The 26,691-nt window shown below is 43.3% G+C and overlaps 2 protein-coding genes across 5 annotated transcripts in view; one reads left to right on the top strand and one right to left on the bottom strand.

The window, feature by feature from the left end:
• The window catches only part of NPL (N-acetylneuraminate pyruvate lyase), a 37,819-nt gene extending 12,094 nt beyond the window's left edge, over positions 1–25,725 (bottom strand). For 2 of the 4 annotated variants that reach the window (XM_060643759.3, XM_060643762.3), the window contains exons 1-6: positions 25,404–25,511; positions 20,713–20,798; positions 10,859–10,932; positions 9,070–9,157; positions 5,265–5,322; positions 46–121 (exon numbers count right to left, since the gene is read on the bottom strand). In XM_060643759.3, the coding sequence (XP_060499742.1) occupies positions 46–121; positions 5,265–5,322; positions 9,070–9,157; positions 10,859–10,932; positions 20,713–20,780 (364 nt within the window). In that variant the 5' untranslated portion in view covers positions 20,781–20,798; positions 25,404–25,511. The other 2 variants (XM_060643760.3, XM_060643757.3) reach the window with 2 other exon arrangements.
• Positions 25,711–26,691, top strand: part of RGS8 (regulator of G protein signaling 8) — a 134,295-nt gene continuing 133,314 nt past the window's right edge. The window contains exon 1 of the mRNA XM_060643765.3: positions 25,711–25,813. Coding sequence (XP_060499748.1) covers positions 25,759–25,813 — 55 coding nt within the window. The 5' untranslated portion in view covers positions 25,711–25,758. The remainder of the gene's footprint in view (positions 25,814–26,691) is intronic.

A 26,691-nucleotide genomic window follows, 5' to 3' on the forward strand; every position in this document is an offset into this window, starting at 1 on the left:
GAAGCGGCCCGTGTGAGGCACCATGTGTTTGGACCGTCTACTTACCTTTGTTCCATGGCTTGAGAAAGAAAGGCGCAATGACAGCGATGCCATCGGCTCCTATTTCTGCTGCATGTCGGGCCTTTAAAAGAAGAAGTAAGACCATTGTGGGTCTAGGCACAATTCTGATATGTGGGTGTGGGGGTTTCCCCACATCAGCAAGCAATTCTCTGATACCAGCTGTGTGTCCCACAATTCTACTCAACTCTGATGCTATCTACCTGGAGACAGAATCAGATTCCACAGGTTAAGGGCTCAGTCCTATAAGACTACTCCACCTCCTCCAACTTTAGATGCCAGTCAGAAGCCCAGGTTGTCACCTGTGTTTCTGGCTCACTGGCTACAGGCTGGGGGTTCCAATGATTCCCTCCTTGGGTTGATTAATCTGCTAGAGCAGCTCACAGAACTCAGAGAAACTATTTATTCACTAGATCACCAGTTTATTGTAAGAGTATATTACTCAGGAACAGCCAGGTGGAAGAGATGCATAGCATCAGGGACAGAGACAGGGCTTATGGTTTCCACATCTTCTCCCAGCACCGGGGCACCACTCTCCCCAGATTGCCACACGTTCACCAACATGGAAGCTCTCTGAAACCTGCCTTTTTGGGTTTTAATAGAGGCTTCCCCGTAGAGGCACCATTCATTAAATCACTGACCTCTGGTGACTGATTCAACCTCCAGTTCTTCCTCCCTCTCCAGGGGTGGAGGTCGAGTAGGACTGAAAGTTCCAACCCTCTAATCATGTGGTTGGTTCTCCTGGCAACCAGCCCTCATCCTTAGTTGCATTCTTTTTAATTTTTTAAATGTTTACTTGTTTTTGAGAGAGAGAGAGAGAGAGAGAGAGGCAGAGAGAGAGGGAGACACAGAATCTGAAGCAGTCTCCAGGCTCTGAGCTGTCAGCACAGAGCCTGATGTGGGGTCGAACTCACAGAGCATGAGATCATGACCTGAGCCAAAGTTGGACGCTTAACCCACAGAGCCACCCAGGCGCCCCTCGATTACGTTGCATTCTAAAAGCCACCTCATTCACATAACCAGAGACACCTTTATTGCTCTCATCACAGAGAATTCCAAGAGTGTTAGGAACTCTGTGCCAGAAGCTGAGCAAAGACCAAATACATATTTATTATAAATTACAATATCACTTGGAATAAGTGACTTATTATATGCACCTTCAGTTAGATAATGAGAGTAGCAACAAACTACTGACAGTAGCACTTGAAGTGATGCAACTGATGCACCACTAGAGAACGGAAAATAAGCCAAATTTAATGATAAATGTCATTACCAGGAAAATCCCAAATTGCAAAGTAGAGACCGCTGTTGGAGGTGGCCTGTGCATTTAATCTGATTCTTCTTCAGACTCTGTCAGTACAAAAAAACCTTGCTAAAGAAGACATGAGTGGTTCATTAAAGAGAAGCTTGCAGGTGTAATTTCTCTTCTAGTGTTCAGCCCATTGGATCCATTGGATGACGCTATCTTTCCTGTCCAGTGCTTTAATAGTCACATTTTAAAATTTATTCTAAATTTATTTAAAAATTTTAATTTATGGATTGGGAATGAAGTTGAGGATGGTTGAGAAGAAAAAGATTATGCACATAAAGGAAGATACACTGTACCACTATTCTGAGGTTTTCTCAGATTTCTCCAGGAAAAATAACATTTCCTTCTGCTGGGCCCTCAAACATCCTTATCTATTTCAAGTAGAGTACCTAAAGTCTACTACATGGCAAGAGAGTTGTGTACAGTGACTGTTTTCAAATAGAATGAGTTTCCTGAGGGCAGGGGTCAGATTTTACTCTTGTGTACAGTTAGTTAATCATGGTGCTGAGCACATAGCAGGGACTTGCGGATTGCTTCAGAACATGTCCCACTACCTAAAATGGAAACACGCTTCCCTTTGAGACTTTAATATCTATACCTAATAGATGTGATTAGCTTTCTGCAGAAGTAGGAGAGCCAAAAAGAAGAACGGGATATAGTCCAAAGACCAATTGTGACATTGGGTGTAATTTCATTAACATGGGGTTGGAATGTAATGTATTTGAATAATTTGTTTTAGCACTCTGTTTAGGGCAAGAAGTAGAAGGGTAACCTTAGCTGCAAATAAGGAAAAAGGAAACAGCTAAAGACAGTTGATGGCAGTGCCCATTCAAACCCCATCCAATGGAGTTATGGCTAAGCAGATACAAAATTATCATCTCATTGGTAAGATTATCCCCATAGTAGGGGATTATCCCTATAGCAGGGGATTATCCCTATAGCAGGGGATTATTTCTATACTAAGATTATACTCTTCTGGTGGTTAGCCCAATAGAGGACAGTTTTCATGTCATGACATGACAATACTTTAAAATTTGTATCACACATAGGGAAAGAAAGCAATTGAAAAGAGATGGGGAAAAAAAAGGTTTCCTACATGATACTACCTAAACTGAAAGACCTATCAAGAATAAGAAGGATAAATCAAGTCTCCAACTTCTGATTTTAGGCTTATTAAGCAACCAACTAGCAATATGTCTTCCTGTGTGGCTTGCCTAAGAGTGTTGAACTGCAATTTTGCAAATATGTATAATGCATTCCATTTCTAAATTCAGTAATAGGAAAAACAAAACGCATCAAGAAGATGTTGAGGCCAGGTCAAGTCATTGGAATCTTTGGAATTAGAATATATAAATTCTGAAAACATGGTTAATTTAGCAGTGGTCCAGGTACTAGGCCTCCTGGTAAACACTGCAACATTGTTGAGCTTTCTTTTTTTACCCAATTCACAAAGTCCTGGAACCACCAGGTCATGTACTTTTCTGCCAGCAACTTTGACTCCTACTCCTACCCTTTGCTCCATCTAATCTGCTAATCTTCAAACCCAGAGCAATGCAATTGTTTGTGTTCTTGAACCTATGTTCTGGTTGAAGACTGTACCTAGGAAGAAATTTCCATAACCTAGTTGAATGGTGGTATGAGAAATTTATGACTCAGCTTCAGTTGGTTTTCAGCACCACTGGGCAATCCTTTTTAAAAATTTGACTAATTAGGGGTACCTGGCTGGCTCAGTCAGAAGAGCATGTGACTGACTCCTAATCTCAGGGTTTTGAGTTCAAGTCTGCCAAATGTGGGGCATATAAGTTACTTAAAAAAAATTTTTTTTTGTGACAAAATCACATAAAATTTACCACTTTAATCATTTTTAAGTGTACAGTTCAGCAGTTATGAAACATATCTCTACAACTTTTCTTTTAATTTTATTAATTTAAAAAATTTTTAAAAATATTTTATTAATTTTTGAGACAGAGATACAGAGTATGAGCAGGGGAGGGGCAGAGAGAGAGGGAGACACAGAGTCCCAAGCAGGCTCCAGGCTCTGAGCTGTCAGCACAGAACCTGACGCTGGGCTCAAACCCGTGAACCTTGAGATCATGACCTAAGCTGAAGTGGGACGCTCAAAGGACTAAGCCACCCAGGCGCCCCTCTACAACTTTTCATCTTCCAGATCTGAAACTCTATACCCATTAAACAATTCTTCTTTTTCTCTCCCTCTAGCCCCTGATATCCACCATTCTACTTTGTTTTTATGAATTTGACTACTTTAGATACCTCATTTAAGAAGAATCATATAGTATTTGTTTTCTAGTGACTGGCTTATTTAACATAATGTCCTCAAGGAGGTTCACCTACATTACAGCATGTGACAGGATAGATTTCCTTCCTTTTTAAGGTTGAATAATATTCCACTGTATTGTTAAAAAGAAAATCACAGGACCCAGATGGAGTCACTTATGTTAAGGCCCCACATCAGCAAACCAAGACTTAATACATAACCTGACTGCAGTTTCAATCTTCCCAGGAATGTAACCTTTAAACTGTCAACATGGAACTTCCTGGTCAGCATGAGGAAATTTATTGCCAGACCCCTTCCATTCCCCTTAGGAGGATGACCTTGCTTAAAACAATGTGTTCTTTGCTAATAATTTTCTTTTCTTCACTCCCTCTCTGTCTTTAAAAACCTTTCCTTTTCCAGGCTTCAAAAAACTTCCTTCTTTTTTTTTTTTAAACTGTACTTATTTTGAGAGAGTGGGAGAGTGGGGGAGGGGCAGAGAGAGAGAGAAGGAGAGAGAAAGAATCCCAAACAGGCTCCACAGTGTCAGCACAGAGCCTGACGTGGGGCTCGATCTCATGAACCACGACATGATCTGAGCCAAAATCAAGAGTCAGATGCTTAACCAACTGAGCCACCCAGGCCCCCCAGAGCTCCCTTCTATTTGCTAGATTGGATGCTGCTGGATTCATGAATCACTCAAAGCCAACTGGATCTTTTAAATTACTCAGCTGCCTTTTTGTCCTTTAATAGTATGCCTATACCACATTTTATCTATTTATCCACTGATGGGCATTTGGGCTGCTTCTGCCTCTTTACATTATAGATAATGCTGATTCGAACATGGGTGGGACAGTCTTCCTGTGTTTCAGTTCTCTCTCCCATTCTCTGAGGCGGTAACTGCTCTTTACACCTGAACCCCATCTACCATCTCCTTCATGCCCAGCAGATGGCTTTGCTCTTTGCTTCCGAGGAAAAGCTGAGGTTCGCTCAAGTTCTCCTGACTCGCAAACTTAGCTCCATCTATACCCACCCTGACTTCTGCTACAGGAGTTATCACCTCGGGCTACTCTCATCATGGCTCTCTGCCTGCTTCTGGATGGTGAGCTCTCTGAGGTCCCTCATCTCATACTCCCCATGACAGCGTCCAATATACAGCAAAAACTGTATTGAGTTTAACCTCAGCATAAAAAAGGAGCCCCTTCCTTCCCTTATGTGGAATCTAAAAAACAAAAGAAATGAATAAACAAAAAAATAGAAAGAGAGATATACAATAATACGTAAATGAAGAGAACCAACTGGTAGTTGCCAGAGGAGAGGGTAGTGGGGGGACGGGCAAAATAGATGAAGAGGATTAAGGGATACAAACTTCCAATTGTAAAACAAGTCACAGAGATGAAAAGCACAGCATAGGGAATATAGACAATAATATTGTAATAACCATGTATGATGACAGCTGGTGACCACACTTACCCTGGTGAATACGGACTAATGCATACAATTATCAGCTCACTATATGAATTTCACTGAAATTAATATAACATTGTACATGTCAACTGTACTCCAGTAATAAGAGAAAAAGGAGGACCCTAGAGTGGTCTCTCCCAGATAGACCTCCATACATACCAGTTCTTGTGACTCCTTCAAGCTCAGTGCTCCTACGTGAATTACTACCTGATCAAGCCTGCAAAGGAGAAAACATGCTGCATCACTTGGGAGTTTAGAGTAACACAGAAGGGCTGCACTATCCTGCTTTGTGCTGTCTCACTAATCCTGGAAGTCGGCTAATGCCTCACTAATCTCAATCTCAAAACCATTAAATTCTATAGTGGTCTATTTAAAACTAATCTAATAAAGGATTAAAAAAAAAGAATGTCCAGGAAATAAAATTTAAGGTCCAACCAAGCAGAATTTTGAAACCAATAACCGATTAATCGGTATTTTTTTAAAACATAATTTATTGTCAAATTGGTTACCATACAACACCCAGTGCTCATCCCAACAAGTGCCCTCCTCCCTGCCCATCATCCTCTTTCCCCTCTCCCCCACCCCTATCTACCCTTAGTTTGTTCTCAGTCCTTAAGAGTCTATTATGGTTTGCCTCCCTCACTCTCTGTAACTTTTTTTCCCCCTTCGCCTCTCCCATGGTCTTCTGTTAAGTTTCTCAAGATCCACGTATGAGTGAAAATATATGGTTATCTTTCTCTCCCTGGCTTATTTCACTTAGCATAATGCCTTCCAGTTCCATTCACATTGCTGCAAATGGCCAGATTTCATTCTTTCTCATTGCCAAGTAGTATTCCATTGTATATATAAACCATGTCTTCTTTATCCATTTGTCAGTAGATGGACATTTAGGCTCTTTCCATAATTTGGCTATTGTTGAAAGTGTTGCTATAAACATTGGGGTACGTGTGCCCCTATGCATCAGCACTCCTGCATCCTTTGGGTAGATTCCGAGCAGCAGGGCTATTGCTGGGTCATAGGGTAGTTCTATTTTTAATTTTTTGAGGAACCTCCACACTGTTTTCCAGAGAGGCTACACCAGTTGCACTCCCACCAGCAGTGCAAGAGGGTTCCCATTTCTCCACATCATCGCCAGCGTCTATAGTCTCCTGATTTGTTCATTTTAGCCACTCTGACCAGAGCGATTGATACTTGAATACTATCTTTGATGAAGCGCTGTTTTAGATGGTGTATTTGATGGTGATAGGTGCCTGGAGATAGGTGTAAAATCGAGACATTTTTTGGTTGGAGATAAAAATAAAGAGGTTCTTCAAAGAGTACAGCCAGGAACCAGCCATATGAGAAATGAATTCACTGCATAAAGCTTTTCCCTGTCTTGTAAGTCCTCAGAATTTGGCCTCTTATAAGAGAGGTTTCCTCTGAGACCCCAATATTCATCTTCGGAGGTGCTCCATGTGACCCCGTGGGCGGAGGCCACAGTGAGACGGGTGTTCTCAGGGAGGGTTAATAAAATTCAGCTGTGAGGCCAGTCATCCCAGTGACTCTTCTGAGGGGCCCCTGAATGACTCATGTGCCATCCTCAGGGGATGGAGACACCACATTCTTGTTTAGGCCCGATCAGTGAGTCCTCAGCGATTCTTGACTTGTTAGGTCTCAGGTGAAATGGGCCTCACTAAAGAGGTGATGTGATCAGGTTTGCATTTTTATAGGAAAAGCCCTCGAAAAGAAGGGAAGGCTGACTGATGTGCTCTACTCTTACCAGTAGCTTGTCCGCATGACCTCCTCAAACCTTTCACACCCCTTCTCCTGGCCTAGGTTAAAACAAGTCACACATTCCTTCCTCCCTTCTATCCTGCTGTTAGTTGCTGCTAGAAAAAACCACCCTGTGGCTTTGATACCAACTCGTTATTTCCCAATTCAGGAGAACGAGGCTCCAGAAAGCCTTCTGGTCATCACAACGGACTTCCCTTCCAATTCCCTGCAATGGCTACTTCAAATCTGGACTACTCTCAAGCTCTATATTCCAGCCCAACTCCTTGTTCCTGGCAGATGTCTTCACTTCCAATACACCAGAAATAAAGACGTTTCATACACAGACTGCCCCCCTTCTCCTTCTCTGTGCCTCTACACTTAGTTACCTCCCCATCTATGCTTTCCTCCTAGCTTCGTGGCTGTCCTCTAACATTATCTACTTTTGGTTTTATTTCAAGCCCCGCGTGCCCCCAGACCTTCCTATCAAAGGTAGCAGCTGTCTTTGTTAATCTTTTCTCCCATAACGGTGTCTTTTCGGCAGAGAAACATGCTCAGAACTACCCTGCTTTATAACTAATTACCCTTCTTTTAATCTTGCTTCTTCCTCCCTAAGATACTACTCCATCTCTTCTTCCCTTCACCAGAAAACGTTTGGAGAATGGGCTGCACTCATGGCCCCCACCTCTGCACACCTGCTGCCTTCTACAGCTCACTGCGGTCTGCTTCTGTTTCAACAACCCCACTGGCTCTGCTCTGAGGTCATTGGTCACAGTCACTGCAAACCAAGCGGTCTTCTCAGCCCTCCATCTACTGACTTTCACAACATCCAATATTTATAACAAATGTGATAACACAGCATCTACTGCCAAGAATTACAATGAATTCCTATGTAACACTCGGTACTGTGTGCCAGCCACCATCTCAATCCTCGCCACCACCTTAGAAGACATGTACTTTTATTCCTATTTTATAGGTGAAACACAGGGCGGTTAAAGGACTTGAGTTCAGAAGGCTAGTAAGAGACAGAACCAGGACCCAAACTCAGGCAGTCTGGCTGCACAGTCCCCACTCCTAATAATTGCGCTACATTGGCATGCTCTGAAACTATTCTTCCTTAAGTGGCGGGATTCACCCCTGACCTCTCTCCTGCCCTTCTGAGGGCTTTCTGTCTTTGTCCCCTTCACTTTCTCCCCATTTCTGGTGCTTTTCTTAATATTGATCTTTAACTTTCCTCTTTTTTGTGTCCATGGTCTTTAATCTGTTTGGGCCTGCTGGAATTTGGGCCCAAATCTGACTGGAAATGAGCTGAAAGGTGATGGGTCAACAGGAAACGTGTATGCAGACACGCATTCAGACTTGGCGTGTAGCATCAGAGTACTCAAGGTGTTCTGAAGTCACTTAAGGATCCCCAAGGAGGTCATGGGCTTCACTCTGAAAACCTCTGCTCCAGGGTCACTTGGGACTTACCTCCAGTCTTTGCCACCACCTAAGGCAACATCAACCATTGCCTTCTTTGACCCCTGCTTATGCTGGTCATCACAAGGATCAGTGTTAAATTTCGTGATTGGACATCTCCATTGGATGACAAGCAACCTGAAGGCAGGGACTCTGTTTCATCTCCCAAGTGCCAGCACAGTGCATCACACATGACAAATAAAGCTTGGTTAACTGAGTGTGCTTACTGAATGGATCCTGTCCTATTTGCTTACCATGGCATGAATGGAGCATTAGAACAAAAATATATCATTACACTGAAGTTTAGAAAATGTAGAAAGTTCCCTAAGACTACAAAAGGAAGCACCACAGAGAGCATGCTGAGTCGCGTGCACAGAGAAGATGGAGGGAAGCCAGGGCTGATATAAGCATCAGGCACCCATCCTGAGAGGAGTTGTTCAGAAGAGCCAGGGGACAGCAGAGTCTGTCACCAGCCCCACTCCCTCTTATCCCCTCAGTCCAAGGACAGGTAACCCTTATAGACAGTAAGGGGCAGCTTCCAGATGTATCCTCTGGGAGACAGGTGGGCCTTGCAGTCTGCCTGCTTCCACCTAGAAAGGAGGGGCACTCCTCTACCTCAGTGCCTCGCTGAAGTGCCCGGATCCCCATGCCTCAAGCCTGACCTCTGACCAGAAGGTGGGAGACTGTGTCATCAGAAAAGAGCAGTACTCCACACAGCTCTCTGCAAGAGACCCTTTATCCTGGTGACACCACTCACTTGTTCCGCCCTTTTGTCATCCATTCCTCTGCGACCTGGCGTCGCTCTGAGACGCTCAGGGACAGGCCTTCTCCCGTTGTGCCATTCACTGTTCCAAACAGAGAGTCAGTCAGTGGGGCCAACCAATTCCTTTTGCTCCTCCAACAGCAACACTGGAAACGCAGGGTCAGAACTCCCTGCTTACGAGGGAGGGACATGGGGAAAGATCAGAGGATGGAATCTGGCAGGGGGAATGCTATGTTTCCATTTTTATCTAAGACTCTGTCTTTTTTCTATCTTCACCTTGGCCAAAGCAGCGGGAAGGCTAATTTATGACTTGTAATTACAAATCTGTTCTTGCTATCAGGAACAGATAGCAAGTATTTGAATGGAGACTGTCCTCATTTTAGGCAAATTTTGGGCAAAACCACCCAGTTCTATTATTTGGGCTTGAATGGCAGGAAGATCAACACCATCCAGAGCTGGGATGTCAAGGGCATCACACATGGGAGTTACTTATGAGGGTAGTGGTGCATACTGCGTATCTAAAACGACCTCAGTCTACAGTTTAACATGATGGCAGCACTCTAGGACAATTTTTAAATGGTAATTCATAATTAAACACCAAGGATATTAATATTTCTTGAATAAACACTCTTACATATTCACTTATTCTCACAGTAACCCTGCAAAGTACAAATGATTTTTCTCATTTACAGATGAAAAAATGAGGCTCTGAATCACTAAGTAATCTAAGTTTGAATCCAGATCTGTGTGTTTCCAAAACCTGCCCTGCTAATACAATAATCTCTTAATGGACCACAGAAAGTATGCAAACAGCACTAGGATACATTACAGGAGCCTAAGGCATATGGCAGCACTTCGGATCACCAAACACTGAGCACTCAGGTGGGGTAGAGAAGGGGAGTGAGAGTAGGAAAGAGTGTTTTTCCTACTCCTTTGGGGTCTTAAGAAATTTCAAACATGCTCTACTAGTAGGGATGTTCCTAGTTTTTCCCTACACCCAGGGGACATCTGTGGCCTTTCGATGAGTAAGAATCTGTCTTCCTCACTACAGCTTGGAGCTGTAGGGCGGACACCAAGTGGTTCTGTAATCAGGCTCTGGTTTTAATGTGTGGCCTGCACACCTTTTCACAGAAGTTTTAACCTCCTTTGATTCTGACCTTATGCTTCCAGTTTTTAAGGGGCCCCTGTTGGTAGAGCAGTAGCTCAGGAAAAAGACGTAGTGTCCAGTCTATGGAGTCAAGCACCCAGAACACAACACAAGGGGTAACTCAACCAGAGGTAAGCATAGTTCTCAGGCCTGAAATATTCAGGGTCTGACTTTTTAATTTCCACCGTCTCTGAAATAAATGAGGGTAACTGCTGGACCTGTGATTCCCTTGTGTGCTGCATGTTGAGTCTTTCTACATTTACCATATGAAAGGTCTGGTTGAGGTCAGAATAAAGCCCATTCTTAAGACAGAGAAGTCTGGATTTTGCTGTTACTCTACCATTTCTTGGTTCAGTGCGTTAGGCACCCTGAATAATATATCTGAGTCATAGATTTTCCTCCTTAAGTGGGGATAAAAATAATACCTTATCTGTTTTGAAGGTACACCACCAAATTAGATAATCTCTTGAGATGCCTTCCACATCTAAAACTGATGAGTCCACAGATTCACAAATTTTACTTAGCTTAGCCAGTAAACTATGGCACAAGACACTGTGACCTACTAGTAACCAGGTAAGAGCTACTCTCTAAGGATTTGGCTAGAGATGTATAGAGAAATCTCTAAAGATGACTCACCAAAAATATTCTTCACTCCCTGTTCTTCCACAAGATAGTCCACGTACTGACCAATGACTGAAAAGTTGATTTCTCTAAAGGACACAGGAAAAAAAAAAAAGAAGAAATGCATATTAAGACTTTTTTAGAATATTATTCAACCAACCCTTAAATCTATAAACTGCTCCCTTTTGTTACTAGTTATTAAAAGTCCACCAGGCTGGTGTGTAAAACTGTTAGCCTGCTCTAAATAATGCCTGAGTTTTTCCTTGTTTTTTGAGTGATTTCTCTAGTTGTTCACATATGCTTCACTTACGTGAGCAACACATCACTTATTTATCAGCAAAGGCTTTACATTTAAATATCCCCACAAGTAAGATTTAAAAAGTAATTACTTAGTAAGCTTTTGCCCTTTTGGGGAAGAACAATGGTTGAAGCCGTGGTGAAATGAGAATTTAACATATTCCATTTGGTGAGAGGCAATCATCTTTTAGGCTTACAAGGTAGGAAAATTCGATCTTAATATTTAAGAATTTTAGCACTTAATATTTGTGACAGCAAATTAAGCTTCAATTGTATTTGCTAGTTTTACATCGAACAGGATTAACATCGGAGAGGAACTTGGCTGTCACTGCCTCTCAAAGCACGGTCTGTGGAAGAGTAGCACAGGCATCTGGGGTCTGTAAGAAATGCAGAGTCCCAGTCCTCACACAGTCCTCCCCAGTCAAAATCCTCATGGGAATAAGATTCCCTTGTGATCTGCATGCATGCACTGGGCAGTCTGAAGAGCAATGACCCTGTAAGGATCTGATGCTTAAGGCAATAAGGGCTCTTTTCCTTAAAAATCATACTGATTTTAAAATCTAGAAACAGATTTACACACATCATATAAAGTGACTTGTTCTCAATCAAAGTGCAGGTGAGGATGATGGGGGCTAGAGAGTGAAAACTCAAAGGAAAACTGTGCTGTGGCTAGCAGGTGTTAAATGCCACAGAACCCATGGTTATACAGCCAAGAACAAAAAGTGCTAGTTGGCTTCCATTTACATTTTTGTCAATGGGGACCAGAAAATCTCAGTTTAATTTTAACCTTGTTAACATCCTTTTCATCTTTGCTTATTGTATTCCTTACCACACAAAAACAAAACAAAAAAAAATCTGATGCATAAAGAAAACAAAGACATCAAAGGATATTTATTAAAGATAATAGAAACACTAGAGATAACAGCAAAGAATGCACAGGCAGTCACTATCCACAACATGCAAATGACAACTAATCAGAGCCAGTCAACTGGGAAAGTGTGCTTTAAAGCAGTTCTAAGGCCCCCTGAGGGGAGCAGACTCCCTCCATAATGGCATAATGGCATAATGGCATAATGGCTCACGAGCACAGCCTCAGAACATTGCCGCCCCTGCCCCCCTTGCTCAAATACCAAATCCTGGCCTCTCAGTCTTGCTGAGCAGAGGAGCTCCCTCAATACAGGACAAGAACAAATTTAGGTTGTTCTCACCTAAAGGGAGAATGGGTGAGTTATCTGCCTAGACAATCCATCTCAATACCCTCATTTAGGTCAGCTTGACCTGTTCAACTGGGAATATCTATGTTCCTGCCACTTGGAACCTGCTTCTGGCTGCTTCCATTAGCCCTCCGCCACTTGGGATAAGCTCTGAGATGCAAGAAAATCAGTAGCGGCTTTGTCTGTGCATGGCTAACCCTGATTTTGACCAGTAGTGCTCATCTACCAATGCAAGCAACCAGCAAATAGCTCTGGCAGACCTAGGGAACTTCCAAATCAGACTGGAAGCTGGAAAGAAATCTGGTGGGCAACCGTCCATGTTGGAATCACAGACTCAAACACAGTGGCTCCTGTACACTTTCACTGAGGTCTTGACAGCTCCCCAATCCCATCCCGGCCACGTACTGAAGACCACCTAGAGCAGGCCTGGCTTTGTCACCAAGGAGGAGCCCATAGAGCTCCAGATTGTCAGGGGCTGGTAGGTACTGTCCTTTGATGTGCATTCTTTTGGTTTAGTCTAATGCTTCTTCATTTGGAAAGGGAGGCTGAAGAGCTTGTTTCCATTTTCAGAAATACTTAAGGAGAGAAACTGATTTAGTCTGTTAGGGTGTGTGTGTGTGTGTGTCCCCAGAATGGACTCTAAACTCAGCAGGGACCCACACTGCCAAGTGGGCCTCTAATGGCCAGTCTAGTACATGTGCTCAGCACCCTACCTGGCTCCAATGAAATGCTCAATCATTATTTCTGTTACTACTCCTCATGACAAAACCCAGAAACACCTCACACCCTCAGCGAAGTTCACATCCCTACTTAAATGTTTACTTTTAAGAGAGACAGAGAGACAGACAGACAAGAATGCAAACTGGGGAGGGGCAGAGAAACCGGGAGACACAGAGTCTGAAGCAGGCTGCAGGCTCTGAGCTATCAGCACAGAGCCCAATGCAGGCCTCAAACTCACCAACAGAGAGATCATGACCTGAGGTGAAGTCTGATGCCAAACTGACTGAGCCACCCAAACACCCCAAGAATCATTTTGTAAATTGTTTATGCTCACCCTGCAGGCTAGAGCAAGGACTTCCAGAAGGCAGGCCTGTGCCTTTTATACCTCACAATCCCTAGTCTGTGCCTGGCATAGTGCAGAGACTCAATGATGGTGAAACACCCGTGATCGCTGTCTTAAAAGCAGCTTATCCCCACACCCGCAGGATACATTTAAACCTATAACGTTAACTGAATAAAGGAGAAACTAGTATATAAATAACTAGACCATTGAGAAAACATGATAAAGGCTATGACTGAATCAAAAAGTATATGGGATGGGGTGCCCGGGTGGCTCAGGTCATGATCTCACGGCTTGTGGGTTCGAGCCCCGCATTGGGCTCTGTGCTGACAGAGCCTGGAGCTCTCCAGCTCAGAGCCTGGAGCCTGCTTCAGATTCTGTGTCTCCTTCTCTCTCTGCTCCTTCCCTGCTCTCACGCTGTCTCTCTCAAAAATAAATAAAATATTAAAAAAGTTTTTTTAAGTATACAGGGGTTTAGAAGAGGGGCTAATTATTCTAATCAGGGAGGCTGGGAACAGAGACTTTGAGGAGGAGGCGGATCTGGAATAAACAGGATGAAATCTTGCGCTCCTTCCTCCCTTGGCCCTTCTCTTTCCAGGGAGTTGGCTGCACCCTTTGACAAATGTAGGCCAGTACATGAAGCCCATGATTGCTCTCCTCTTTCAGTGAACTCCATACTATTTTAGGGCTTCAGTGGGTAGTGCTTCCATCTGCACTGACCCCCTTCTCACTACTCCTTTAGGCCTTGCTGGATGGGAGCCACAATTATACTAGGGTTAGGGATGCTATGGGTGATACATTTTCTAGCCCCTCAAGAAAGCGGTTTGTTGGGGCGCCTGGGTGGCTCAGTTGGTTAAGGATCCGGCTCTTGGTTTCAGCTCAGGCCATGATCTCATGGTTCCTGAGTTCAAACCCCACATTGGGCTCCAAGATGACTGCACAGAGCTGCTTGGGATTCTCTGCCTCTCTATGCCCCTCCCATTTGCACATATGTGCTCTTTCTCTCTGTCTCTCTCTCAAAATAAACTTAAAAAAATGAAAGAAAGAAAGCAGTTTGTTGCTTTTCATAAAATGCTCCTAAAATCCTCTTAGAGAGAGAGGTGGAAAAGAGATGGCTCTTAAGTGTTTTGACCTTCACAACATTAAACATTTATTTTCTTGTTTAAAAAAATAACTTTGAGGGGGGCCTGGGTGGCTCAGTCAGTTAAGTGACCAACTTTGGCTCAGGTCATAATCTCATGGGGCTCATGAGTTTGAGCCCCACATGGGGCTCTGTGCTGACAACTCAGAGCCTAGAGCCTGCTTCCGATTCTCTCTCAAAAAATAAACACTAAAAAAAAAATGACTTTGAGAAGGCAGAAGATCTAATAAGGCCAGGCCTGCATTTTTTTAAATTCTTTATTTTTGAAAGAGAGACAGTGAGACAGAGTGCAAGTGGGGGAGAGACAGAGACAGGGAGACCCAGAACCTGAAGTGGGATCCAGGCTCTGAGCTGTCAGCACAGAGCCCAACGTGGGGCTTGAACTCATGAACTGTGAGATCATGACCTAAGCTGAAGTTGGACGCTTAACCGACTGAGCCACCCAGGCGCCTCCAGGCCTGCATTTCTGAACAGCATTAATGGCTGGGAAGAGCAGAGGCTGTCCCCTTTGGAGGCACAGAACCCCCCCCACCCCAGACCAACTCAGGGATTTCAGATCTCTGCAGCCCTTGGCTCAGTGGCTCCAGTCGCAAGTGAACCCAGTGAAATTACCCAGAGCTGTTACCATATTTGTCACAAAAGCATCCCAACAGCAGGGCTAAGGTGGGAACAGGATGATAATCCTCTCTGGGAACTTTACTCCCTTCTCTGGTTTCCCACCCTACTCTCTCTCTGTGTGAAGTGTGGGTTTATGTAAATTGCTGCAGGCACCATCTCAGCTAGGAGGAAGTCACCAGCAGTAATGGAAACACTAAGACTGGATGATTCTTATCCCCACTGGATGGCCATTTGGGGCCTGTTGCTCAAGGAAGTGAGAAGTGGCACAAGCCAGTTCACTTCCAAAGGCTGGCTTTCCATTGTGTGTGTCTTCCTTCATGAGCCCCAAGAACACATCTCACTGCTGGCCACCTCAGGGTTGTATGATCCAGAACCAAATGCCAGGCTTGTTGAAGTCACTCCCCGATTTAACTCCAATTTAATACCTTAATTTCAATTCCCAGGGGTTCAGATTCTTTGCCTTGGGCTCATGAGTTTCTTTTCATAAAAGTGCTTAACTTTCTTCATACTGTAGAAGCTCTGTCATTTATATTTGAAAGTACACACCATAAAAAAGGAGAGAAGAACCTATGCAGGATCTCTTTGGATGTTATCACTCTTATTAGTTTGATACTTTTCTATTTGCAAATACATAATAAAGCATTTTCTTAAATAAATATGGTCATATTTGGTACTATAAATATGTACCAAATATGGTACTATATTTTCACTCAGCATGCCAAATCGAATATTTCCCCTCATCTTTAGATATTCTGTTACTAGACTGGCTATGCAGCATTTCATTGTATGAATGAACAGAATTAATTTAGCTAATCCTCTACCCTTGGACATTTAGTGCACCTGTAGACTATGTAAGAGGACAGAATGTTTATCCAATTATTTTTGCCACCAGTCACGGCCCTGAGTGGGTGCAGTTTGAGACCATATGTAGACTGTATCTCTTCTCTTAGGGGAGAAGGATAACAGAATTCATTTGAAGTGGCTTTTCAGAGAAAAATCTCTATTGCTGTTCACTTCCTCTCCTGGTGTATGACACTAAGTGAAAGGTTCCCTTTATTTGAGAATACAGAATCAAAGGGGCAGGTCACGAGCATGCCTGTCAGAATATCTGATATTCCCTTTTTTTTTTTTTTTTTGGCCTTTTACATATAACTCTCAGTATTCAAAACCAGATGAAAGTTATGTGTACTTTTGGCAAAATAATTACTTGGCTACTTCAAAACTCCTTCAGCAGGGAAGTATTCAGGGACCATAATTGCCCTGCCTTGCCAGAAAACATTCTGTTCTGAGAATTTGGGTCATGTAGTCTCTCAACACAGTTAAGAAAACAATACTCTACACAATTCCAACTCCAGCGGTCCAGGCCCTTTCGGACTGGGGTAACAGGTCTGTTTTTACCAGAGGGTGATATGAGGATTCCTGTGATGAAGCCAAAGGCATTCTGGGGAGGAAATAGTCTTTTTCTTGACATTTTGGCCAATCTGAAATGGACTTGCTGTTCTAAACACTGTACTGGCCCAAGGGAAGGAGTGACTTCTCAAAACAACTAAGGAAAACAAACATCTTCTACTCTTGTGTAGAAAAAGATGAGAACTGAGGTGGGTAGAGAAAGATCTTTCTCTCCAGTGACATGGCTAGGGGCAGTGTGTTAACCTTTAGGATCTTGGTCTCATCAACTCTACAAACAACATTGTAGTTCTCTCTCAGATTAAATTGGAACATGTACAGGGCACTGGGTAGCTCAGTTGGTTGGCTGAGCGTCTGACTCGATTTCAGCTCAGGTCATGATTGAGCCCTGCACTGGGCTCTTTCCTAAGCGTGAAGCCTGCTTGGGATTCTCTCTCTCTCTCTCTCTCTCTCTCTCTCTCTCTCTCTCTGCCCCTCCCCTGATCATGCTCTCTCTTCCCCAGAATAAACATTAAACAAAATTGGAACATGTACATTAAAATGCCCGACATGATGACTGACACCTAGTATTTAGCTCATCAGTGTTAGCTTCTTTTCCTAGTGAAATAACAAAATGTACTATTCACTGTGCTACAGGCTGAAGACAGAATGATGAATAAAAAACACGCTCAGTCTTTGCGGATTGCCTGGTACTCAATAAATATCCGTGGAATAAGGTGAAGCAGCTGCAAGCCTGGAGGGAGAGACAGGTAATGAGTACCGTAAAAGGCATGCACAGGCTGATGTAATGTGTAAAGATGTACACAGGCTGACGTGGAATCCCAAGGGAAGGACTCTATCATTCTTTTTTACGGAAAATGGGGAAGAAGCACCAGAGGATGGTTTTGATGGATGAGTAGAAGTGCTCACGTGGAGTAGAGGGAGGGGAGGATGGTGGTAGAAAAAGGCAGAGGAAACAGAATGAGTAAAGGCACTGAGGGAAAAAACTATGAGGTGTTTGGGGGACCAGAAATGTAGCAGGAGAGGTATTCAAGAGAGTCTGAGCTTGAACTTAGATCAGTTCATCTCGGACTTTAATGTGCTAAAGAATCATCCAGGGATAGTTAAAATGCCTGTCCTGATTCAGTTGGTATGTAGTAGGGCCTGAGATTCTGCATTCCTAGCAAGTTCCCATGTGATGTACAGCAAATAGTCTGTGGATAAGCAGTAAGGCTTAGACAAAAGGGAGTCAGCAGAGATTCTTAAAGAGGACGTAATCAGATTTATTTATGAGGAAGCTCACTGTGCTACAGTGTGCAGGCTGGACTGGGGTTACAGGTGCTTTTACACATTCTTACGGGACCACTGCAGTATCCCTCATGACATAGCACCAGAGAAGACTCTTTGAATTTTAATGGGCTTTGGAGAGGATATGGCTGAACTCCCTCTCTTTACAGAATATGAAAGAGAACTTTTAACACGTGACAAGACCTCCTTGGGGTCAGACAGCTAGTTGGTGGTAAAGCTGGGGGGGTGGGGGTCAAGAACCCAGACATTCTAACTGAAACTCACCTAACCATGTTCTTTCTGAGAACTTCCCCATTCCATAACTTTAACTTACATTCAGCATTGAATCAGAGTATTTCTTAGACTTATGAAGAAAAAAGGATGCAGGGAAGAGTTCTTTTTCAACCACTCTCACTCATGGAGACTGTGGCTTACTTTATGAGCCAGGTTAGGGAAACACCCATGATGTCAGGTCACCAGGCAGAATTTCCAGGTATTTGATTCCACATGACCCTTTTTTTATCTCCTGGAAACATGTCAGAAGTTCACATTCCCCTGTAGGCAAGTAGGCAAATGCCCACCTGTCCTCGGTGGGTGCTCCAATCTTGCCTTGTACCTACAGGAAAGCTTGGATGGGGCAGGCAGAAGAAGACAGTGGAACTAATATAACTTATATGCTTACTATGTGCTATGCCCTGACATACATTTTAATTTTTTTTTAAGTTTATGTATTTATTTTGAGGGAGAGAGTGAGAGTGAGCACAAGCAGGGGGAGGGGCAGAAAGACAGGGAGAGACAGAATCCCAAGCAGGTTCAGAGCTATCAGCCCAGAGTCCCACACGAGGCTCGAACTCACGAACCCTGAGGTCATTACCTGAGCCAAAATCAAGAGTCGGAACTTAACCAACTAAGCCACCCATGCTCTCCTTAATTTAACTTAATTCTTAAAAATTTTTTTTGTTTTTAGTTTATTTTTTTGAGAGGGAGAGCATGCACATGTAAGCAAGCAGGGAAGGGCAGAGGGAGAGAAAGAATCCCAAGTAGGCTCTACACTGTCAGAACAAAGCCTGATGTAGGGCTCAATTTCACAAACTGTGAGTTTACAACCTGGGCTGAAACCAAGAGCTGGACACCTAACTGAGTGAGCCACCCAGGCACCCCCAATTTCACACATCAGGAAAGTGAAGGTTCTAGAAAAGGAAAAGAATTGAAGAAGAGGAAGAAATAGAGAAGTGGAGACAGCAGGGCCAGAGATACTGGGGAGTGGAGAAGGATCCAAAAAAGCAGAGTCCTTTATCTCTAATACATGGGGCTTGGTGTCCTGGGAAAACAGTGGAATGGGGAGGAAGAACACATTGACACTCTCAGTGAGTCCCAAAGGAACAAATGAGACTGTTCAAGAGGTCCCTTCTAGGCTGAGGGGTCTGATTAAAAAGGTTAAAGCAGCATCAACCAGTAGTCGTGTTCTGAGCTTGCAAACAGGATCCTAGTCAATAACAGGAAGTGAATCCTGCCTGCTCATGCAGTCACATGATTTATCTGTTTTATGGGGCCAACAGTGGCTAACACACAAAGAGCTGACTTCAGTCTTTCTTCGAACTTGTGGAAATGGAGAAGCAACAGAAAAAAACTGCTAGGAATCACTGAGTAATCTAAATGCCATCTCAGCAAGAATTCGATTTAGACCTAGTTAAAGACAAGATTTTTCAGGAAACTGAGAAGATGGAGGTTTTGAACTCCAATGATCTGAGGGAAAACTGTGATATGGCCAGCTCTGAATGAGAATACAAAATCCTAAGAAATTTCACCTTTTTTAAAGGGGAAGGGTCAAGGTTTACAAATTCAGCAACATAAGACCAAAAAAATAAAATGCCATGCATAAAGATATCTTAAATGTCCCATCATCTTTTCATCCCCATCTGATGCCACAACAGTGGTTCAAACAAACTTATTGACCTAAGTGCATAGTGACCCTGTGCTGAGCACCATCATATGGATGACCTCACTTGAACACCTGTAAGTCCACCATGCAGGTGAATTACCATTGCATTTTATAGAGAAAGAAAGGAGAAGCTTTAAGAATCCAGAATTTTGACTGTTTTTGGCAGACTGACCCCTCTAACAGGTCAAAAGCATTTAGATCCAGGTGGATAAATCCCTTTTTGGTTAATGCCAATGTCCGGGGAGGAGTTACACGTTGCATGTGGACACCTACGGCACGTGACCGTTATCTGCTAGGACCGAGCAAAGGGCCTGCCATAACATTCATCTAGGAGCTAAAATACTTGTTTGGGTAAGGAGTTCTCAGCAATCATCTGTTGTTACCTCGAATTCCTGCAGGCTGCCAACATTTAACCAATGCTGAAATGTGATTACAAACATACTAAGGGGTCCACCTTGCAGCTAACTTCCCCACTTTCCTCAAGGGAGGGCATTTTAATCACATCTACGAATAGCCTGGGGTGGAATCATGCAGCTTTCCAGGGACAGGATCTAGAGGGGCCAGGTCAGTGCTAATAGCAAATCCTGCTAAAATGAGATTCTCCTCATCCAGTTCCACTGGCCTTATTTGGGAAAGCCAGGGCTCTGATGAAATTCAAAGAGAATTTACTTTCTGGAGCTACAGATGCTGGGAGAAAGGCAAGATGCCACATTGTACCTTCTCTCTTCCTGTTCAGTCTGTGACACAGAGACCTCTTCTCTGACTTGGGGTCAGAGACCATGCAGGGGGGGGATAACTGACAGAAGCTGCCATTTGGCAACAGTACCACAGAGGTGCACAGTCTAAGTGACTGCTAGTGTAGAGGATTTCTGTCCATGTTGCTGGAATGAGAACAGATCCCCTTAGGTCCCAAGTGATAGTTACCCATGCTCCGTCATTGGCGTGATGGTTGCAGCAACAAGACCTTGAAGTTTCTTCTTTTGGGAGGCCATTGAGCTGCTGAAAAATGTCTGCAAAACATACAATATAATTCCTCTCCTTCTTCAAGGAATGCCAATTAATGATCAAACTCCCAGGCAAAGTCCATTCCCAGTTTAAAATTGTGAAAAATGCTTACAAGTACACAAACACACAGAGCAAATGAAGAGAATGTAAAATGTAGAGCTTAATTTTGCAGACAAGGAGATTATTTTTAAAGACAGGAGCGGGGGGGGGGGGGGGGTGACAAGTGTTCCAGGAAAATACTATCAGAAAGGCCTCCCACTTTGTCTATACAGGTGATTCAGGCAGCCTGAAACCTCACAGAGAGGGGGTACATGACAGCAGGCCCAAGAAAGAACATCAATTTAACTCAAGGAGATCATATATATACATATATATATATATATATATATATATATGTGTATATATATATATATATATCTTTCTCCTGACCATATTTCAATTTAATTAATAGTAATTTTATACATATATAACATAAAACATATGTATAAAATTATATATATTATCCTATATATTATATACATAACGTATTATATATAATATACAATATATATTTTTATATATATTATATATATTTATATATATTACGTATTATATATAACATATACATTTTATATATAATACATTATATATATAAAATATATAACATATGTAATATATAATTATAATATATATTATATATTATATATTTAATATAATCTATAACTTATATATGTAATTATATAATACACAATTATATAAATAATAATTATAACTATATACCATATAATATATAATACATAGTTATAATATATGTAATATATATGATAATATATCATATATAATTATAATACATAATATATACAATGATATATAATATATATAATATAAATATTATATATACATAAATACTATTACTTAAATTGAAATATGGCCAGGAGAAAAGAGACATTCTTTTGTTTTTCCATATCTTCATTCTTTTAAGGAGAAGCTCACCTAAAACCAGCACTTACAGTCTTAAGGCTTCTGTGTGATCTACTTAACAATCTTCAGATTTACCTATGTTTGAAAATTCTAATTTTGACTAGTTTTGCCCTGTTTTCCTAGCTCTAGTAGACCATGTACACTGTATCATAATTGTTTATTCATCTCTCCCCCACTAGACCAAGCTCCCTAGGACAGGGAATACATTTCATTTGCCTTTGCTTTTCCTGCACTGAGTTACCTGGTAAGACATCTTGTGTTCAATTAAAAAGGGATGAATATGTAGGTAATTGAATGAGGTGTTCAAATTGTAGCTGGATAATGACTTCCACAGACAGGGTGATCATGGCTGAGAAAATCAACCTGACCCCACTTATGTGGGGCAAAAGGATCCCTCCCCATCTGGCAGAGAATACACCTGTCTGCACCAGTGTAAAAAAGCCAAGAGGGGGGCACCTGGGTGGCGCAGTCGGTTAAGCGTCCGACTTCAGCCAGGTCACGATCTCGCGGTCCGTGAGTTCGAGCCCCGCGTCGGGCTCTGGGCTGATGGCTCGGAGCCTGGAGCCTGTTTCGGATTCTGTGTCTCCCTCTCTCTCTGCCCCTCCCCCGTTCATGCTCTGTCTCTCTCTGTCCCAAAAATAAATAAAAAACGTTGAAAAAAAAATTTAAAAAAAAAAAAAAAAAAAAGCCAAGAGGCTGTCGAAAACAGCCAATGAGAGGCAAGAGAGTATCGTGGTTAATAGCTTGGATTCCATAGGCTGACTGCCTGGCTCAACTCTCAGCTTTTCCACTTACCTAGTTACAGAACTGTTATTATTTTTTGAACTGTAAGACACAAAAATGCAAAGCCATGAATGCAAAGTCTTAAAAATTGAAGAAGAAAATAAAATATAACCAAATAGTATTTGGTGACAATTAGACAAAACATGGTTGGCTTAGAGCAAACACGGTGATGTCTATAGGTAATGGACAAGTTGGGGTATATTACAGGTCTGAGGTCACTGGCACATTAAAAAGCCCAGTGTCCACTATACTTAAAGTTGACCCACAACAACGTAACAATTATCAACTGTTTCATTTTGCTTGCTCTTTATAACTGTTAACCTCATTTCCCCAAATAGGAGCATAAACTTTACAGATTACAAAGATCATATCTTTTACTTTTTCTGTCTCCTCCAAGAGTTCTGGCTCAGGTGAGCCCTTCAAGCCAGAAACAGGACAAAACAAAGACAAAGACATGAAAGGGCACACTGTGGCAAAATTTACTGCTTTTATAGGAAGCCAACGTGATCCCCCCCCCTTACAGATACGTCCCTAGCAAGACTTGCTCCTGAAATTAAGCCCAAATCCTTCAGGTAGTTTTGCTCTGTATTGAAGGGCAATAAAGGGGAACCTTACGTGATATACGGGATACTAGGATTTTTCTGCCCTGTCCTAGTTTGAAGATGAGACCAAAATCCTGTTGGGCGGTTTGAGACAAATGTAATCACCTGGCCCATGGGGAAAACACAAGGCCAATAACATAGGCCCATCTATCCCAGAGGAATGTCTGTGCATTAAAGGAGATGGACGCTATGCCTGCTGCGTATCTCCACCGGGCACTCCTGCAAGCATTGAACTCAGGACACTTCAGACTGAACCTGCCACCTGTCCCCTATGATTGCTTCCTTTAGTCCTTACAGTGGAGGAGGTGGAGCATTAGCTCTGGAGTCAGACACCATGGGTCTGCATCCTGGCTCCACCAGTTCCCAGTGGGGTGAGCCTGGAAGTGTTATTTACCTTCTCTGTGCTTCGGTGTTCACTCCTGTCAATAACAGTAGTCATATTTCATATGTTGTTGAGAATTAAATGAATTCTTGTAGAGTGATTAACAACGGTGCCCGGCACACAGCAAGTACAGTATGAAGTCGCACCAGATGGCTACAGGACATTAGCAAGTATTCTTGCCTCTCATCTTCCTTCCCTGCCCCCTTACTGCCTCTCTCATAACTTACCCTTTATTACCTCTTATCTAGACCAACGGGCACAACCCCAGGTCTAAGAGGCCCAAAGGGACTCAAGAAGGCTCAAATGATAACAGTCTCAAGAGCTAGGGTCAGCACCAAAAGTCTAATTCAAACAGTGCTAGGCTGTTCACACTAGACTTCTGTATTCTGAGCTTTTAGTTACATTTATTTCACACTTAGGGCAGTTACAGATACTCTTAGGATCATCAGAAGCTTGGATGGGTAGTTTTATATATGGCTTTGATTGAAAGAAACAAAATTAAGTGCATGTAAATGCAATTTGGTTACAAAATCTCAAAAACATAGAACCTGTAGGGATGTGGGGTCAGAGTCAGGAATTCCTACCTTAATCCCCACTCTCCTCCTCCAATCCACATAGGCTTCCAGGTTAATCTCCTGGAAGCACAGACATTTCTAAGCCTGCCTTGGCCCAGCTCAGAAAATGCTAATGACTTCCCCTGGCTTCAGTAGGAGAAATGCCAAACTTCCTGGTCCAGGGCTCTGTATAAATCTCTTCATGCCTGAAGGGCACTAGCTCAAGTGTTCCCTGTTGCTCCTAACCGCCTTCTCCCATCTGGCCTGCTTCCTTAGGTTCTCCCATCTGGAATGACTATCTCCCACTTCAGCCCCTTGAGTCTAGACAACTTTTAAAACTCACTGTACAAGTTAAAGAACATTCCCTGATCTCCCAAGAAGAAGACAACTTCTTACTCCTCAAAATTCCCTCAAACACTTGCTTTTCCTTAAAAATGTTACATGTTATTAGCAGGGTGGTTTTGGCTCCTCTTCTACAGCGTCAGCCACCAGGGAGCAGGAACAGCTTCAAAAAAATTTGTCTCTGCACAGAGCAGTACACGAAAAGACCAAAATTTGCTGACTTTGTGAATGCTGAATTTCCAGGAAGAGATGGGGGCAAAAGATCACAAAAACTGTAATAGGTAATGATTGATATTTTGTACATTCAAATTTTAAATAAACTTGTTAACGTCAAGCTTTGGGATTCTTTGTAGCTTGTATCAAAAGCAAGTGGTTAGAATGTTCTCCACCCTAGGGCTCAATGCGAATTTAGAATGTTAATAGAGATGCTGGGGAGAGGCTATTACTCTTGAAATCTCGTATCTCTATCCACCAACACTTAGTACAAAGAATTCAAGTCAAATCCTCGGAAAAGGGCAAAGTTAAAAAAAAAAAAATCTCTGGGCGAGACGGAGGATGCAACTCTGGGCATGGTGAATGACTCAAGAAATACGCGCAAAAGAAGAAAAGAAATGGAGAAACGAAAGAAACAAAACCAAAACGCAGAAACATAACCAAGTTCCCATAAAATGAAGGCATTGGGTCAAATGCAATGATAAAGTCTGTTCCACTCCACAGCTGACTCAGCTCACTGAAGGGTCCTTGGAGAAGGCTATGCGGTCCGGAAAGAATCCAGGGGAGTGGTCCCTCTGTGCAGACCCCTGCCCCAGGACTGCAGCGTGTCGCTTTCGCACTTCCTCTAGCCCCACGTCCCAGCTTTTCTGCCTTCCCCTCTCCTCCGGGCCATCCCCGTCCCCCCGCCCCTCTACCCCCCTGCCCCCCTGCCCCCATCCCCGGGTGGGCTGCAGGTTTCCGTCCGCCCATCCGCCCCGCGCGGGCCGCGCTCACCGGATAAGCCCGGGTCCGCCTCGGTCGCGGGTGGGCCGCCGCCGCTGCTGCCGCTCGCCGCAGTGCTGCACGCCGCCCCGCGCCCCCGCCGTGGCCTTTCTCTCCTCCGCTGCCGCGCGGCCCCGCACCACGTGCCTACGCGCCCGCGCAGAGCCGCGCGCCCCGCACGCCCCGGACGCTGAGCACATGTGCAGTTTAGCCTCCCTCCGCGTTACCTGGGGGTGTGGGCGAGGCGCCGGGACTGCGAGCTTCCGAGCTTGCGCCTCCCGAGCCGCGGCGCGTGTTTACGCGCGCCCAGATTCCGCGGGGCAAACTCTCCCTTCACCTTCTGCTGCGCGGGTCGTACCGCTTGCGGATGCCTCCTGGGCTCCTGTTCGCTTTAACTTCTGTCCAGGGCTCGGCAGCAACAGGTACTTCGTGGTTGTGGGCTTTGAAATTTGGGCTGCCGGTTCCGAAGCGTGCTGAGAACCCTGCCTGCCAGTCGGGGATCCCGTCTGTGCTTTTCAGGCTGGTGCTGCTGCCCCAACCCCACATGCCCTCATGTTCAAAGGTGATGAACGGATATTAAAATTGGATTCGTTTCTAAAGCGGTAGCTTTCCTGCGTATTCTGGAGAACAACTGAAAGAGTTTTGAACGGGATAATTATTTTTAAACAAAATATCTCTACTTGTAGGAATGTAAAGAGTTTACTTTCTAGTGTCACATGCTGTGCCAATACATCAGAAACATAGACAAGTCCTCAGGTTTCTCTTGTTAATGTGAATTATCCTCAATTTTGCATAAAAGACAATGGCCTATGCTTAATTCATTTAGGGAAAATAAATTTCCCTTAGGGCTTTCTAGTTTGCATTTTAAATGCTTTTAAACCCATTGTAGAAGTACTTTCATTGCATGTGGCTCCAGAAATTAATTCATTAATCAATTCATAAAACAATCCTTTGTCGTGAGTACTATTTTTTAAAGTCCTATTTTACAGTTGAGGAACCATCATCCCATTCTATTTTTTTAAGTTTATTTATTTTGAGAGGGAGGGAGTGCAAGTGGAGGAGGGGCAGAGAGAGAGGAAGAGAGAGAGAATCCCAAGCAGGCTCCACGCTGTCAGTGCAGAGCCCAATGCGGGGCTGGAACTCACAAATGGTGAGATCATGACCTCAGCTGAAGTCCTGTTTAAGCCTAAGTACCACGCTTAACCAACTGAGCCATCCAGGTGCCTCAGCACCATCCCATTCTAAAGATCAGAAAAAAAAAAAAAAAAGTATTTTAATGAGTTTGAGTAATTTGCCAAAG

Source organism: Panthera onca, chromosome F1 (assembly GCF_046562875.1).
Source record: "Panthera onca isolate mPanOnc1 chromosome F1, mPanOnc1 haplotype 2, whole genome shotgun sequence".
In the NCBI taxonomy this organism is placed as follows: domain Eukaryota; kingdom Metazoa; phylum Chordata; class Mammalia; order Carnivora; family Felidae; genus Panthera; species Panthera onca.